General features: G+C 39.9%; 2 protein-coding genes across 2 annotated transcripts; one reads left to right on the top strand and one right to left on the bottom strand.

Moving 5' to 3' along the window:
- Positions 1 to 718: 718 nt before the first annotated feature.
- On the top strand, positions 719 to 1,414 carry LOC113356115 (ferredoxin-like). The gene has a single exon (XM_026599132.1). It carries the CDS (start codon positions 794 to 796, stop codon positions 1,235 to 1,237), a length of 444 nt encoding a protein of 147 aa, XP_026454917.1. The 5' UTR covers positions 719 to 793; the 3' UTR covers positions 1,238 to 1,414.
- Positions 1,415 to 1,420: 6 nt separating this feature from the next.
- Positions 1,421 to 5,099, bottom strand: LOC113356114 (MLO-like protein 4). The gene is made up of 15 exons (XM_026599131.1): positions 4,760 to 5,099; positions 4,578 to 4,635; positions 4,208 to 4,464; positions 4,001 to 4,117; positions 3,774 to 3,831; positions 3,576 to 3,667; positions 3,406 to 3,480; positions 3,196 to 3,281; positions 3,040 to 3,089; positions 2,895 to 2,935; positions 2,623 to 2,793; positions 2,492 to 2,527; positions 2,340 to 2,407; positions 2,193 to 2,253; positions 1,421 to 2,113 (listed from the first exon to the last, which is right to left on the bottom strand). Exons 1-15 carry the CDS (start codon positions 4,880 to 4,882, stop codon positions 1,688 to 1,690), a joined length of 1,719 nt encoding a protein of 572 aa, XP_026454916.1. The 5' UTR covers positions 4,883 to 5,099; the 3' UTR covers positions 1,421 to 1,687.
- Positions 5,100 to 15,229: the final 10,130 nt, after the last annotated feature.

Genomic DNA, 15,229 nt, shown 5'->3' with positions numbered 1-15,229 from the left:
CTACTACCCGTATCCCGAATTGCTAACTAGGATTGGAGTTAGCAATCCAAGCACTATTCTTTGTCGTAATCCTGTTCGCATCAGGTGGTTTATCACCTGGATTCACCATCATGAATCAGAGCAGTGATCCAAGAGACAAACCAGTTAAGAATTTTCGCAAACCCTAGCACTGAAGAAACGAAACTCTAAGGGTTGTTCCGCTAACGATATTTTAATGTGCTCTATACGAAGCAACACATTTAGAGGGCCTATATGTGTGTCTATTGTTTTGCGTTATGCATGCAGATTACTGGTTCTAGGCATGTTACCATGGATGTCACTCAAATGAGAAATCTCTCAACAACAATTTCGAACCATATACTAAGTGACTCTATGGACATAGCATATCCTTGGTAATTTTTCTCTGTTTGACTAAATAATTTTCATGCTTCACAAAGGAAAAAAAAAGGCCATATGAAATTTTAATTCATTGAAGGTGGAATATTTTCTTTTCTTGCTATGCTTGAGTTTTCTTTTCGGGTCTTATATATATTTTTTTTTAGTGAAACCAATATGTTTGATTTTAAAATTAAAAAAAAAATATGGCCAAAATATAATTTATTGGATAATAAATGGACTCACTACGAGCTGCCACCTCGGCAAGATAAGGTTTCCAAAGAAATTGTACTTTGGCACTCTTTTCACGAATGGTGGCCTTATCATTATCTGCTACTAGTAAGCACTAGTACATTACTTGCTCTCTCCTCACAGTTCTTCATTGTCCACTCCAACAAAGCGAAACCAGCAATTCATCATGGCAGCAACTTCAGCTACATTTTCTAGCACCATCAATCTTAAGTCCTCATTCATCAAGCGCAGGCCAGCAGCCAGCCTAGGCTCTTTTGCAAATGTCGGCCAAACTCTTTTCGGATTAAAAGCCGACCATGGACGTATAATGCTAATGGCAACATACAAAGTGAAGCTGATTACACCAGAAGGACCTCAAGAATTCGAATGTCCAGATGATGTTTACATTCTTGACCAAGCTGAGGAACTCGGTATTGATGTTCCATACTCTTGCCGTGCTGGTTCTTGTTCTTCTTGTGCAGGTAAAGTTGTGGCTGGGAAGGTAGATCAATCCGATGGAAGTTACCTCGACGATGATCAGATGGACGAGGGATGGGTTCTAACTTGTGTCGCATATCCACAATCTGATGTCACTGTTGAGACTCACCAGGAAGAGGCACTCATGGGTTAATTCTGTTTAAGTTCATAGCGTTCTTTCATGGACGCCAAAAGATGATATAGGAGTTGTGCTCCATATATATGACTTACTCATTATGGTTTTGATTTCTTGTTTAAACTTAAGTTTTCAAGGAATTGATTTTGTATGTTTGAAAATAATTGGCAAATGATGAGATTATTGTGTTATTTCTTTTGTTCATGTAATTGCTATTGTAAGGCCAACTTGTTTCATCCTTGTATGCCATACATGGTATGCAAATCATTAGGCTAACAAGAACTGAATCGCGAAACTGGAACACGATTATGCGCACTTTATATTATAAGCAATTCAAAGTTGCCATAGTTTTTTGACAATTGCTAGAGTCTAGAGCAATGTTTCTTCGCCGAAATTTCATAAAAACAATTGGCAAAAGTTCTGCACATATAAAGAATGAATGTCTAACTCAATAAAGAACGTAATAATTCATGTCTTCTTAAACAATTCAAGAAGAGTATCAGGTCTGCACTCGATCTCGCTCGTGTTGCTATCCGTATTACCGAAAGGAAGCGTATCCGATTCTCTCCTGTCATCTGAATGAGATGGATATTCTGGAATTGGAGAGGAAACATCAAATGTTGGGTTGTCTGTTATCTCAAATGCTGTTTCGTGTTTTTCGTTGCTTATTTCAGGGATGTTGTCTAATGAAGCAATTGAGCTAGACCGAGATAGAGTGCCGGAACCAAGTGTTATTGTTTCGTCTTGTTCATCTATTGTTGAGTCTAGTGAACACACAGACCGCGTTGCTCGGGAATGTACAGATTCGCGTCTAGTTTTTGCTCTTTTACACCAACTGTGCAGTGATTCTCTTACACTTTCAGCTACCAAGGCTTTTTTACACCTAGAACCCATCTGGAAACACGATCACGAATGTTAGAATTGAATGAATCACAAGTATTGAAGCACATATTGTGGTGTTCGTTGGGCGAACCTGCGTGATAATGACGTTCAGCGGCACCGTGCTATAGCTACACCAAAATTGAACAAGTACCCTGCATCTCCCAAATGTTATATTGTTATTCATTTGCACTGCGATCACTGCAAAACAAGTTATGAGGGAAAAAGAAATCAAGATTACCCGGAGACCAAGCGAATTGTGACCATTGCGTGGTTCTTCATGAAACAATCTCGCTGCTTTAGTCCCCACTAGAAGAAGGAAACAAGAATTGTTCAATAAGACTACATTTACTAATCAACTTGACAGCACAAACAGGGCGTCCATAATCTTACCAGAGACCATAGAAATGTCGCCATTTCAAAGGCATTCTGCATAGACAAAGAAGAAAAATCCATATTAGAATGATGCAACAACACGCAGAATTAATAATAGCGAAACGTATCAAAGGCGCATTGATCACAACCTGAAAGGAGATGAACTGTATCAACCATAACAAAATTTCAGGTTTTCTGAACCAGAAGTGATCATCACGTGGTTTTACTTGACCCGTTCCTGCAGGACCTGTAGCCTCCACGATTTCAAGGGCTAATAGGGACACAACATGTCTCAGTTTTGTGCCCACCAACATGACCAGCTTCATCATATGAACCATATAACATGGAGAAGTATTAGCAGAGAAAAAACAAATTTTTACTTGGTTTACAGGACGAGAACGAGTAAATTTGTTGCGCTTACAATAACAGGGATGAAGGAGAGCCAGAAGTAGATATTAAGTCCTGACGCAACATATATAGAATTATTAGTTGCATTTTGAACTGAAAATCTAGAATGTGAAGAAAATGACTGAAGTCTCAGTTACGCGAACTAGTGATAAACTTACCATGGATATTTACAAAGATGCATAGTATGGCATAACCCCAAAGAGGCCAACTGCAAAACAAACAAACAAAAATCTCAACTTGTGAACTAGAAGCGAAATGCAAAAACGATACACTTTTGAAATTTTATATGTTGAAGTGGTGAAACCAAGCGTTACCTGATACCCACAATTCCATGAAACTCGTCCTCCATGCTTCGGACCATATACTTGTGGAAATCGTAAGAAAGTGGCAATTTGTGATTCTGAATGTAAAATATTAAGAGAAAATGAGACATTGCTCCAAACTAGTTTTTCCAAAATAATACCAACTCCAGGAGAAACTCTGGTATGCAAATATGAAAGGATTTCAAAATAAAAGATACTTACAGTGACGAAGCCCAGTCGTAATGCAAAATAGTCTGCCTTCTCTATGGAACTCTTAAATTGCCGAAAAAAGCAAAGCTGCATCATAAGTCATTTCTCTTAGAACTGAGCTGCATTTTGATACGAGAAAAACAGAGAACGGAATGAAACAGGCACAGGAGTAAGAGTTTCACCATCCATATGAGAATGCTGCTCCTACTCCATGGATGAGATGTCTGATGGGAAATAAACGTAGACTGCCGCCTCATTATTTTGTACCTCTTTGCTAGGAGGGGGAAAAAAGAACACTTTCAAGATTATAACGGCCAAGGCATTATCAGATAGCTCAAATGAAGCTTCAATTAGTGTTGGTCTCTTCAATTTTTTCTCACCTTGCATCTCCACGGCCAATATGTATGCTTGGCTTTCCCATTTCCTCCAGCTATAAATCTATTTGAAAATCTTCACAACTTCAGTACACTTTAAGCGAGTTTCATAGAAAAGCCAAAAACAGATAACGCACCTTATACATAGAAAAGAGGTGCGTTATCTTCACAACTTCATAACTTTATTACACTGTAAGTGAGTTTCATAGAAAAGCTAAAAACAGATGACACACCTTATACATTGCCAAACCAATTGCCACACCACTATAAACCACATGTGTTATCCCGAGAACAAACAAGAACCGGTGAAGTTGTTCAAGACCTTCGTACGAAACAAACGGTTCACGCCCCTACACAACAACAATAATGGAACTAGTTGAGTATCACAAGTGAAGTAAACAAACCCATGAAGAAAGAAATTAAGCGCAGAGAAATTTTACCTTACCGCAGGAATGTGACGGTGGCATTGAGTGAACAATATGTTCTGATGGATGTTTACTGGCAACTGTATGATTTGGATGATGTGCGTCTTCTTCACGTATCAAATGCTGAATTGGTTTTGGTTGATGAAGTCCATAGTCTTCTTCAGAACAAAGATAAAATCGACTATCGAAAAGAGATGAATCAACGCATATCTCAGATATCCACCTTGCCCATTGTACCAACAACAAAGATATGAGCCCAAGAAACATCAATTCTGGAAACAAACATGAAAAGGCAGGGAAAATTTAGAGTTGAGTATTGGAATCCAATTTTATGATCCAAAAAAACAAGTGAAAATCACTAGTACAACTGTACAAGTAGAATTACCTTCTTTGATCTTTATTAAAGATGTTAAGAGAGCTTTCCTCCTTGTCCTCTTCAACCACTACAAAAACCAAAGGAAAAAGAAAACGGTCAGGTGGTAATAGTACTTGCTACATCTGTAAGCTGACTGATGATCCTAAACTTTATTCTATCAAATGCTTATCTCTAAATTCTAACTTGCGAACCTTTCCGCATCGAACAATAGATCTCTGGGCAGCTAAACAAACAAAAACCATGACAGTAGTAACAGTAGCAACAGCCCATGTAGGAGTTTCTGCTAAAGATCTTCCTTCTAATGAACTCTCCATTTTTTTTCCCCAACTTTCACAAGAACACTCACTTCCGTATCAATCACTTATAAGGTAGTTAGATTCATGAGGTACTTAAATCAGACAACCATTTCTATTTTTTGTTTTTTAGGCACCACCCCGGCAACCCCACTGTCTTCTGACTTCCCCAAATCTCCATTAGTTATATATTATCCTTCTTCTTAGTTCTTAATATTCATTGAAATTGCTGCAAAAGATGGTGTCTTCTTTCTCTCTCTGATTCTTGCAATAGCTTACTGCCTTCCTCTTGTCTTTTCTCTTAATTGTTACGTGCAAAACCACAAAGAACGGCCAAACTCACATGTTTACTACTAAGAAAAAGTAATTAAAAATGCCAAGTCCAATTAGAGAGAATCAGAACAAATGAATTCTTTCTTATTTAAAAGAGTTTCAAATATACAGATGGGAGATTATTTTATTATGTTATATGTGATGAAGGCAGCAAGGAAACAATACTTAGACAGTGATAGACAAAGCAGTGAGGTCTCCTTACAACTGTTCTATTTTTCCTTCTCTCAAGTAATGTGGGAACTGCTGAGAGGTTCTTTAAAAGACAAAATAGTCATGGGTTTTTGTTATTGGCCATGGTTAGTTATTGGGCATCGGGCAAAGGTTGAGATTTATCAATAAACTAGTACAAAGGAGTATACTAGTTTTATTTCATTTTGTCATGGAAAATCGTAAATGAGGATCTCTCATCTTCGCAACTGTGATGCTTTTCATTTTTAACCCACATTTTAATAATATGAATTCGCTTAAATATTTTGTTTTCTCAATTTTTACTCAGAAGAGAAAACGATTCAGATGGAAAAACCGGAGAAACTTGCATGAGTATCTGATTATTTTGTCTTATATATATCGGTCGGCGGGTTATAACCCCAAAGGGGTTATAACCCATCACAAAAAAACCACCCAAACAAAAGTGATACAAAAATCCCAAATATCATAAACTGTCTAAACTATCCTTCTAGTATTTAAATCACCCCAACAAAAACAAAAATCAACCCCACTTTTAAATATACTATCACCACCACCAACAACAAACCACCAGCAACAGCGCCACCGCCGACCACCACTGCCATCACCGCCGCCGCCAACCACCACCACCGACCACCGCCGCCAACCAGCACCACCGACCACCATCGCCGACCACCATCGCCGACCACCGCCGCCAACCAGCACACCGCCGACCACCTGCCGACCACCACCCCGCCACCACCACCACCCACCACCGTCGACCACCACCGTCACCACCGACACCACCACCGTCGACCACCGCCGACCACCGCGACCACCATCGCCGACCACCGCCGCCAACCAGCACCTCCGACCACCCCGCCGCAACCACCGCTGCCGACCACCACCACCACCGTCACCCACCACCACCACCACCGCCGCCGACAACCGCCGCCGTCGCCACCTCTGACCACCACCGCCGTCGCCTCCTCCGACTACCGCCGCCACCACCTCCGACCACCACCACCGATACTGAACAATTGCATCACCACCGCTACCAGTCAGCACCAAAGCCAACACCCGCCGCACCGCCACCAGCACCACGACCGCCCACCACCACCACCACCCAAAAAATTAGATGAAACCAATTTTGGTTTCATCATGGTTTCGTGAGAATTCACCTGCAAGAAGAATTATAAGAGGTATTATACATGTTCATGAATAGAAATACATCGTTGAAATACGATGAAACCGATTTTGGTTTCATCATAAATAAGATGAAACCACAATTGGTTTCATCACACTAACAACTGACATTTCAGTTCCTGCAACTTCATTTTCTCTCGGCAATAGCGGCATCTCCCTTCAGTTCAGGTGCAAATGTGCACTATTGCTCCATATCCTCTTCAATCCATTGCCACCAACAAACCAACTTCTCTGTCTTCTAGGTGCAACATCCGCAACCGCAATCTTCCATTCTCTTCAGCACGAACTCATCAGCACCATCAGTTCTTACCTGCAACACCTTCATTACATTGCAGAGTCTTGCTGCGTTACAACAGCTCGGTAACAACAATACTGCTTCCTTGATGCTCAGACACCAGCAAAAATTCCACCAGCATCATATCAGCTTCCCTGCCTTTCTCTTTTGTTTACAATTCCACCAGCACACGACCTTGTTTTCTTCTTTCATGGCTCAGTCTTGTACTCAAAATCTCAATTGCAAGCAACCCCAACACAACACCATCTTTATCTTGTTATCATGACCACAACCACCTGTAATACGGCTAGCTCAGTCACCACCAATGCTGCAACTGCACAATCCTGCACTTGAGCTAACACCACCTGCACCAGTCACTGCACATGCATCTACTCCCTTGTTGATCCTTCCGTTAATCAGCTGAACCCAAATCAAACCATCTATCTTGCATCTCATCTCAGAGAGCTCTTAACTCTTCCCAGGTCCATCTCCTTCACTGAATTTCACTAATCTGTAGTGGAAACCCTCGTTTCTCCTTATACTCTGGCCTGAAAAGTATGCGACACAACCCCAATCACAGACCAATGTTGTAACTGCCATTATCACTGCTTACAGCATAAGCTTCTCTGCAAATTCAGCTAGACTTCTTGCACATTCTCTAGAGCAACAACATATCACCAGCTTCATTCCTTCTCTACATTGCAGCAACGCCAACTCATTCAGCTGACCTGCAATCACTGCCATCACCTGAACCTCTTTCCCTGCATTGCACTTCTGTTGCAACAACAGCAGCACTGCCTCTCATACTTGCCTGTAACTTCTGCTGCACTTCTTTACTGCCTTCTCCGGCAAATTTTGTCCTTCCCCGACTTCCGAGATCAGCCTAAAACCACTTCCTGCAACCCTTTAATTTAAGCAACAACAACTGTTCCTATCATACTCCATTTCCTTCCATTTGCGAGTTGTTATTCAACACCACAGACCCAATCAACCACATCAGCAACCTGAACCCTTTGAGTCAAACACACAACATATCAACAGAATAAACAACCAACACTCCATAGATCAACAGATTTCCCATAACTGGTGGATCCAAGCAAAAGTTCAGGAGGCCGATACCATAAAGTAACAAGTCGACTAGTTAATGAATGTGCCCGACACTAACAAAATTTTCCAGGCCAAAATCATCTATCTTCAGAACTCCATCATCACTAACAAGAAGGTTGGATCCCTTGATATCTCTGTGCATTATACCTCTTGAATGACAGTATTCAAGGCCAGATAGTAGTTGATGCATATAGAATTTATCCTACACAACATGAACAAATCAAACCCTTTAACATTGGTAATTCCCGAATACTAGAACACACATCCAGAGTTCCATATATATGAACCTGTGATTCACTGAACTTGATGTCAGGACAAGATGATAAACCAAAAATATCATGTTTCGTGTACTCGAAAACAAGATATACACTAGTTGACAGTCTAGAAGTAATTAGTCCCTCCAGTTTGCGGATAATCATTATTTCCCGTGACATAAATCTCACACTTTCTGGCTCAAAGTTATCGAACCGAAATTTATTTAAGGCAAGCATCCTCCCAGTTGCAAGCTCTCGTGCTTGGAAAACACTGATGTATGTACCTTGTCCAATCTAAAGATAAAGTTAGAAAATTGCAGTATTCACATAATTGCAGCACATGAACAAATACAAAAATTCCTTGTCGACGTACTAATCCACTTCAACATTCCGATGTATAACGATACAAATTAGACCAGAAATGAGCAATTCTAGAACAATAAAAAATCGTAGCAAAATAAAAAAAGAAGAAGAAGAAACCCTTACCTTTTCCAATTTCTCGAAACTTTCAACACGAAGAGGAATCCAACCATAAATAGATTCACGAGCAACAACACTAAGCCAAGAAGGCCAACCAGCAGCAACTTGTTCACCAAACCCAACAGGTCTTCTGAGATTAACAGCACCAATTTCTTGTTTGATTCTGCTTTTATCGACAGACCCAATTCCCTTCCTGTTCTTCGTTTGGAGATTCAAATCGAAACCCTGATTTCATCAATTTCTTCTTCATCTCTGAGATTAACAGCAACAGGTCTTCTTAAACAACACCAAACCCAACTCTCCATATGTCTTTATCTGTATTCTTGAATCAAATGCAGCCACAACTCAGCATCAGAACATAAACCCTAATTTCTTCATTGTTTCTCGATCTCAATAAATTCTAGCAACAATTTTTTGCTGATTCTTCCTCTCTACGCTCTATGAACATCATCTCAAATCTTATTTCCTTCTCAATTTCTCAATCAGCGTCTCGATCTGGTCTCTCGGATTTAACAGCAGCGGCTGCTGCTTTTTCTTTCTTTTCTCAATTTTAGGGAAATGAATGAACTAATGATTGAGAGAAAACGTCTCTCGAATTCTTCATCTCTTGAATCAACGCTGTTCTTCTCGTGGAGATCCATTGTTGCTGCTGGTGATGAAGGTGGTGGGAGAAGGAGACGGAAGAAAGAAGAAGAAGAAAGCTAAAAAGGTACATTTGGGTTTTTTTAAAATAAAAAAATTTAAATTTGCTCATTATCATTTGACTTGGGATTTTTGTCCCAGTTTTATTTGAAACGGTTTTTATTTGGTAGAAATAATATGATCGGTTTTTTCTTATCACTAGTTTGTTCACCTAGGGGTTTTGTCACTAGTTTTGTATATATATATATATATATATTTGTCTTTCAGGGTGTTAGTCGTGGGATATTTCAATGTATTTCAATAGAGTTGGCAAATCCCCTGTTAGTCGTGGGGGAGTTTGTAAAAATCTTTTAAAATCTCTGTTAGTGGTGAGAGATTTCTAGGGAGTTTCTAAAACTACCCCAAAATCCCTTAAACTCCCCTGTTAGTGGCGAGAGATTTGATTAAAATCTCTTAAACTCCCTGTTAGTCGTAAAACATTAGAGTTATAGGGAGTTTACCATTTGGGGGAGTTAGAGGGAGTTTCATGTTTTTGTGCTTGGACAAAATCTCTCAAAAAACAAGAGATTTCTGGGGAGTTGGGGTTAAACTCCCCCAAATTGTCTAGACTCTTATACACTCCCTCTAAATCCCTAGGGATTTTGAATACAAAAAAATCTCTCAAACTCTCCCACGATTAACTCGTGTTTGTTCCTCACGTTCATAATGGCAGCAGTCAGTATACCCATATGCTTTATTTTTCCATTGTATCTCATTAACCACTTGGATTTAGCAACTCCTAATGCTTAGTTGTGCAGGTCTGGTTAGTATCTCCCTTATCATTCCTATACAGTCGTGCACCTTGCAAATTTTCTTAATTTTGAAATCATTGCCTTTTCCTTGCTGTGTTTGTCACTTTTCATCTACTTATACTGTCCCGTTGGGTAATCTTTTACCATTTTTCCATAGACATTTTGGTCTCTTCTTTTCCTAATTTTTTTTCACTGTTCTCAACTACATTTTAATCTACCTTTATTCTTTCCTTTCCAACTTCCTAGTAGATTTAGAACGCGCAATTGGGGATAATGAAACTAATTGGGGGATATAGCTACATAACAAAAACTGGATCCATATATCAAATCTGGGTCACTCCTTATGTAATTATCTTTTTAATTCCTAATCAAACCCTCACTAATCAGGTTTAGTGGTTAATAATAATTAGGAAAATCTTAAGTATTTAGGGATAGATTAGTGTGTATTTTTATTTGAATTTGTGTGAGGTGAGAGTAGAAGGAGGGAAAAATATTTTTGAGTTGAAATTTTTTTGTGAAAATGGAAGATGATTGTGAGGAGAGAATTGCTGCTGCTGAATCTTTAGCTCAACTACAACAAGAAGCATATCTTCGATCTTCGGTTAATGATAACAACTCACAATTGGACTTGTATGATGAACCAACACCCTTGGAATATGATTTTCGTGAGCATGAAGTGTTTTTTGAAGAACCAACCCAAGAAAGTAAACAAGTTCAACATACAAGCATCCCCAACACACATGTAATGCTGCCAAGAGGTCGAAAATTTGATTTTTTTTTTTGAAACCGCCATTTTTTCTCTGAAAAAGCTTGGTGTCGGCATACTCGTAGTATGAATACAACGCCGGCACCAACAGAACCGGCACGATATTCATACTATTTTCATGCCGGCGGAAATTATCCCCCATTTTGAATCAACCGCCGGCGTGGTCTTCAACCCAACAATTCCATGCCGGAACGCAGTTAACTTTTTACCTACCACCAAATATTCCATGGAATATCCAAACCGGCATGGTTCACTCCTAACTTAACTATGCCGGTATTACAAGAAAAACATCTAGGAGTTAAAGATTTTTGAACTTAAATACCGGCGTAATAATTAAATTATCGAGCACACCGGCACCATGTACCGGCGTGGTTTGTAAACTACGTACAAAGCCGACACAAAGTACCGGCTTGGAACCTTACTTATCGAGCATGCCGGCGTGGAAAATCCTGGCATTAATGTTCAAGAAAATACAATGCCGGTACTGTTAAAAAATAGGTCCTCTTTTTCAAGTGCAATTCCAGAATGCCGGAACATTAATCGTCGTCACATGTTTCCGGCTTTGAATGTTTCGGCGGTACTGTCGTCGAGCATGCCAGAACTAGTACCCAGCATAGTAATTTAATTTTATTTGGAAGTAATTCAATTTTCTTTTCATTCATTCCTTAGATTGTGACATACATTGATCCAACAAATTCCAATCTTGGTACGGATACGTCCGAATACTATAAAATGCCTCCGGTATGTTACCAAACACCTAGTTTTTAGAACTTTATGTGGGGATTGCTTTTAATTAACCTTATAATCTCCCATTGTTGTCCTTATGTAGGGAATAAAATCTCCAGAGGAAGCAATTGCTTGGGCAAAAGAGATGGCTCTTAAGAACATGTGTGTGTTGATGAGGAATACCCAACGTTCAGATAATCATTTTGAGATGGTTTGTGAGAGAAGTGGGCAATACAAGAAGAAGGATAGCCATAAGAGAAAGGGTTACGTATATCCAAAGAAGACTAATAGGGTATACAAGACTCGTACGAGGAAGGATAATTGCCCCTTTAAGCTTATATTCTATCTAAAAGACAAAGAAAAGGAATGAGATTGTACGGTGTGGTTTGACCGTCATAACCACCGGGATCCGAAAGATTTTGTTGGTCACTCCCTAGTTGCGAAGCTAAAACCTCATGAATTCGAGGATGTAAATATAATAACCAAAGCATGTATCAAACCAAGAGTGATTCTCAGAGGCTTCAAGGAAAAGGATAATCGGAACGTTTCTTCCCTAAATACAATTTATAACGCACAAGCAACCAGTAGAATGGTGGAATGGGAAGGGAGGACCGTTATGCAAGAATTTGAGAAGATAGTTTCGGATCACAACTACACGCGTATCATTAAAAGAGGGCCGGATGAAAAGCCCCTTCAAATATTCATTGCGCATCCTTTGCTTTCACAATTGGTTCATACATGTTGTGGTGTTCTTATGATGGATTGCACCTACAAGACAAACAAATACAACATGCCGTTGTTCAACATCGTAGGGAAAACATCGGACAAGGTATCATTAACATTGGCTTGGTGTTTAATGGAAAACGAGAGGAATCGCAATTATCATTGGGCATTACGACAACTGAAATTATTGTTCCCGGAAAATCAGTTTTCGAGGGTCATCATAAGCGATCAAGATGACGCACTAATGAATGTTATATCCGACGTATTTCCGGATGCGCAAAATTTCCTATGTACATATCATATAGGTCAACAAAACATTGTCATGATTTGTTTGAACCCTCTAAGGCGGATATTAAGAAGAGAATGATTGCTCAACTAGAGGAAGATGTTCGCAAGAAGAAACTATCACCCAAAGAAGAAGAAGATGAAAGAGGAAAGATTAAAGAGCGAGTGGACAAAGAACACGATGAAAATCATAAAAGGTGGTTGGAATTTCTAAAGGATTGGGAGAAAGTTTATTGGTCTCTTACCGAGGATATATATGAAAAGAGATTGAACATGTTTATTACCAAATATAACGAAGTGTATCCAAGTGCCGTCTCATATTGTCGGGATAAATTGTTGGATAAGTTCAAGGAAAAATTTGTGCGTGCATCGACAAATCGGTATAGACACTACGGGAATGAAGCAATAGTATAGCGGAGTCCGCTCATGGGAGATTTAAAGATCTAATCCAGTCCGGCCAAGGAAATGTGGTTACGGTCACCGAGGCAATGTAGCAATACTTTAAGACTGATATCGATAGGATCAAGAAGGCCTTTGAGAAAAGCTCAATGGAAAGGATGACATCACATTTTCGGTATGGTAATTTTCTCCAAGGAATAGAATTCAACGTCTCGCATTGGGCAATAAAACATATGATTAGAGAAACGAAAAAAGAGATAAACTACGGCCAACCGGGTGATGTGTGTATTTGTCCCGACATGTCTTCATTGGGGATTCCGTGTCTTCATATGCTTGTGAAGTATGAAGAAGTTATACCTATTGAGGTTATTGATCCGTTTTGGAAGAAACTATCTTTCGACCCTCCCCCTTTGGAAGCTCCCGGAAAATCACCATGGGAAACAAAGGAGGCCAAGGAATTCTATGAATCTTAGTCACGTGGCAACTCGGCTAGCCGAAAAGTATTGTTGAGCCAACTAAGGCTAATTACACGCCCATGGATAACACAAAGTGAAGAGCCAAGAAAGGGAGATCCGCCCGGTAGACCACAAACTAAAACGACTAGGAGAAAACAAAGGAAAAAATTGAAAGCAATGAGTCAACGCGAATGTGAAGACGAGGCAAGTAAGAAACAAGACCCAACTGGATGTGCTCTTTCAGAAGCAACGTTCGCGGAAGCGCCGGTTCCAAGGAAAAGGGGTAGGCCGAGGAAGGAACCGCCATCAAGTCAACAACAAACGGGGAATTCCGTATCCACACCACAAGCCGATGAAGTGCCGGTTCCAAAGAAAAGGGGCATGCCTACGAAGGTACCCGCATCGATGGAACAAGAACAACAAGACGAGAAAGTTGATGCCACGCATACAATCGAGGTTACAAAGAAAAGGGGTAGGCCTAGGAAGGTACCAACAATGATTAAAAAGGGGGAGCATTCCGAAGTCACACCCATAGTTGAAGGGGCGGCTTTGCATATCAAAACTGAAAGGCCGAATAAGGAACCTACATCAAGTCAAGTACATCAAGCTGAAAATTGTGAAGCCACACCAAAGATAAGTGATGGAAAAGGTAAGCGACCAATGCCTAGTCATCAACAACACGATGGTGATGTAGTCTCTTTTAAAAGGCGAATGGGTAGGCCAAGGAAGTACGGACTCCCATCACATACTGAAGACGTTGGAAATGCAGAGATTACAGAGGATGGATTGGATATACTTAAGCTAAAAGTTGGTAACATGAAGATGTTTAAGGATTCCCAAACAGGTAAGACTCATAGACATTACCATACCAAAATAGAGTCCTATGTACTGCAACTTCCCGAGGTTATTCGCGAGTATATTGTATATACAGATGATGTCGATGTCGATGGAAATTGTGGATATCATGCCGTGACCGAACAATTAGGAATCTTTGAGACGACGGTTAGTAAAGGGATGACACCATGCCGATATGATAGAAAGAGTATGGCCGAACAACTTATGAAAAAAAGAGCTGTTATGAACAACTGGTAGATGATGAGGAAGGGTTTGATAGTTTGCATGCTCGGGTTTTAGGGCCAGAGCACGAGATGAAGTTCCTTCCTATTGAATATTGGATGAAAATGCAGGTTTATGGGCATCTTGTGGCGGATACATTTAACTGTGTTGTTCATTATTTTTCCCCCACCGAACAAAAAATTTATACACCAAAGTGGCAAAAGTGCGAAGGATCTCTTAAGAAGAGAAGAGTTGTTTTGGCGTTCGTGAACGGGAATCATTTCATTATTCTGAAGCTAAAGGAAAATTTTCCATTGCCACCGGTTTGTCCGTTGACTAAAAACAAGGATATCGTCCCCAATCACTCGGAGGAATGGATGAAATTGTATGAGGAGAACCACCAATTGTGGAATGCGTTGAAGCTATTAATTAACCCGGAGAAGGGAGAAATTCCTATTCATAAATTATAATAGTGATGAAGAGTAATTTGGAAATGTGTGGTTCACTGCTACACAACCTTTTGTTTTTTTGGAAGTTTGAATTGTAATCATTAAACCATATGTTATGGATATGGCGACATGGTTTAGTTCAAACTTTACAATGCCGGGAACTGATCCCGGCTGAGAAAGTTTCTTTTCTTTTATGCCGGAAAGGCACCATAAGTACACAGAGATATCAGGTTTAGTGCCGGCGTGGAAATTAACTT

Source organism: Papaver somniferum, chromosome 3 (genome assembly GCF_003573695.1).
Source record: "Papaver somniferum cultivar HN1 chromosome 3, ASM357369v1, whole genome shotgun sequence".
NCBI classification, from domain to species: domain Eukaryota; kingdom Viridiplantae; phylum Streptophyta; class Magnoliopsida; order Ranunculales; family Papaveraceae; genus Papaver; species Papaver somniferum.
The sequence above is the reverse complement of the archived record's forward strand: the minus strand, read 5'-3'. Positions and strand labels throughout refer to the sequence as shown.

Coding starts and splice junctions, on each gene's coding strand:
- LOC113356115 (XM_026599132.1), top strand. CDS start 794: ATGGCAGCAACTTCAGCTACATTTTCTAGCACCATCAATCTTAAGTCC.
- LOC113356114 (XM_026599131.1), bottom strand. CDS start 4,882: ATGGAGAGTTCATTAGAAGGAAGATCTTTAGCAGAAACTCCTACATGG. Junction 3,090..3,195: donor CATGGAATTGTGGGTATCAG/GTAACGCTTGGT, acceptor TTTGTTTTGCAG/TTGGCCTCTTTGGGGTTATG. Junction 2,794..2,894: donor TCTCCTTCATCCCTGTTATT/GTAAGCGCAACA, acceptor CATATGATGAAG/CTGGTCATGTTGGTGGGCAC.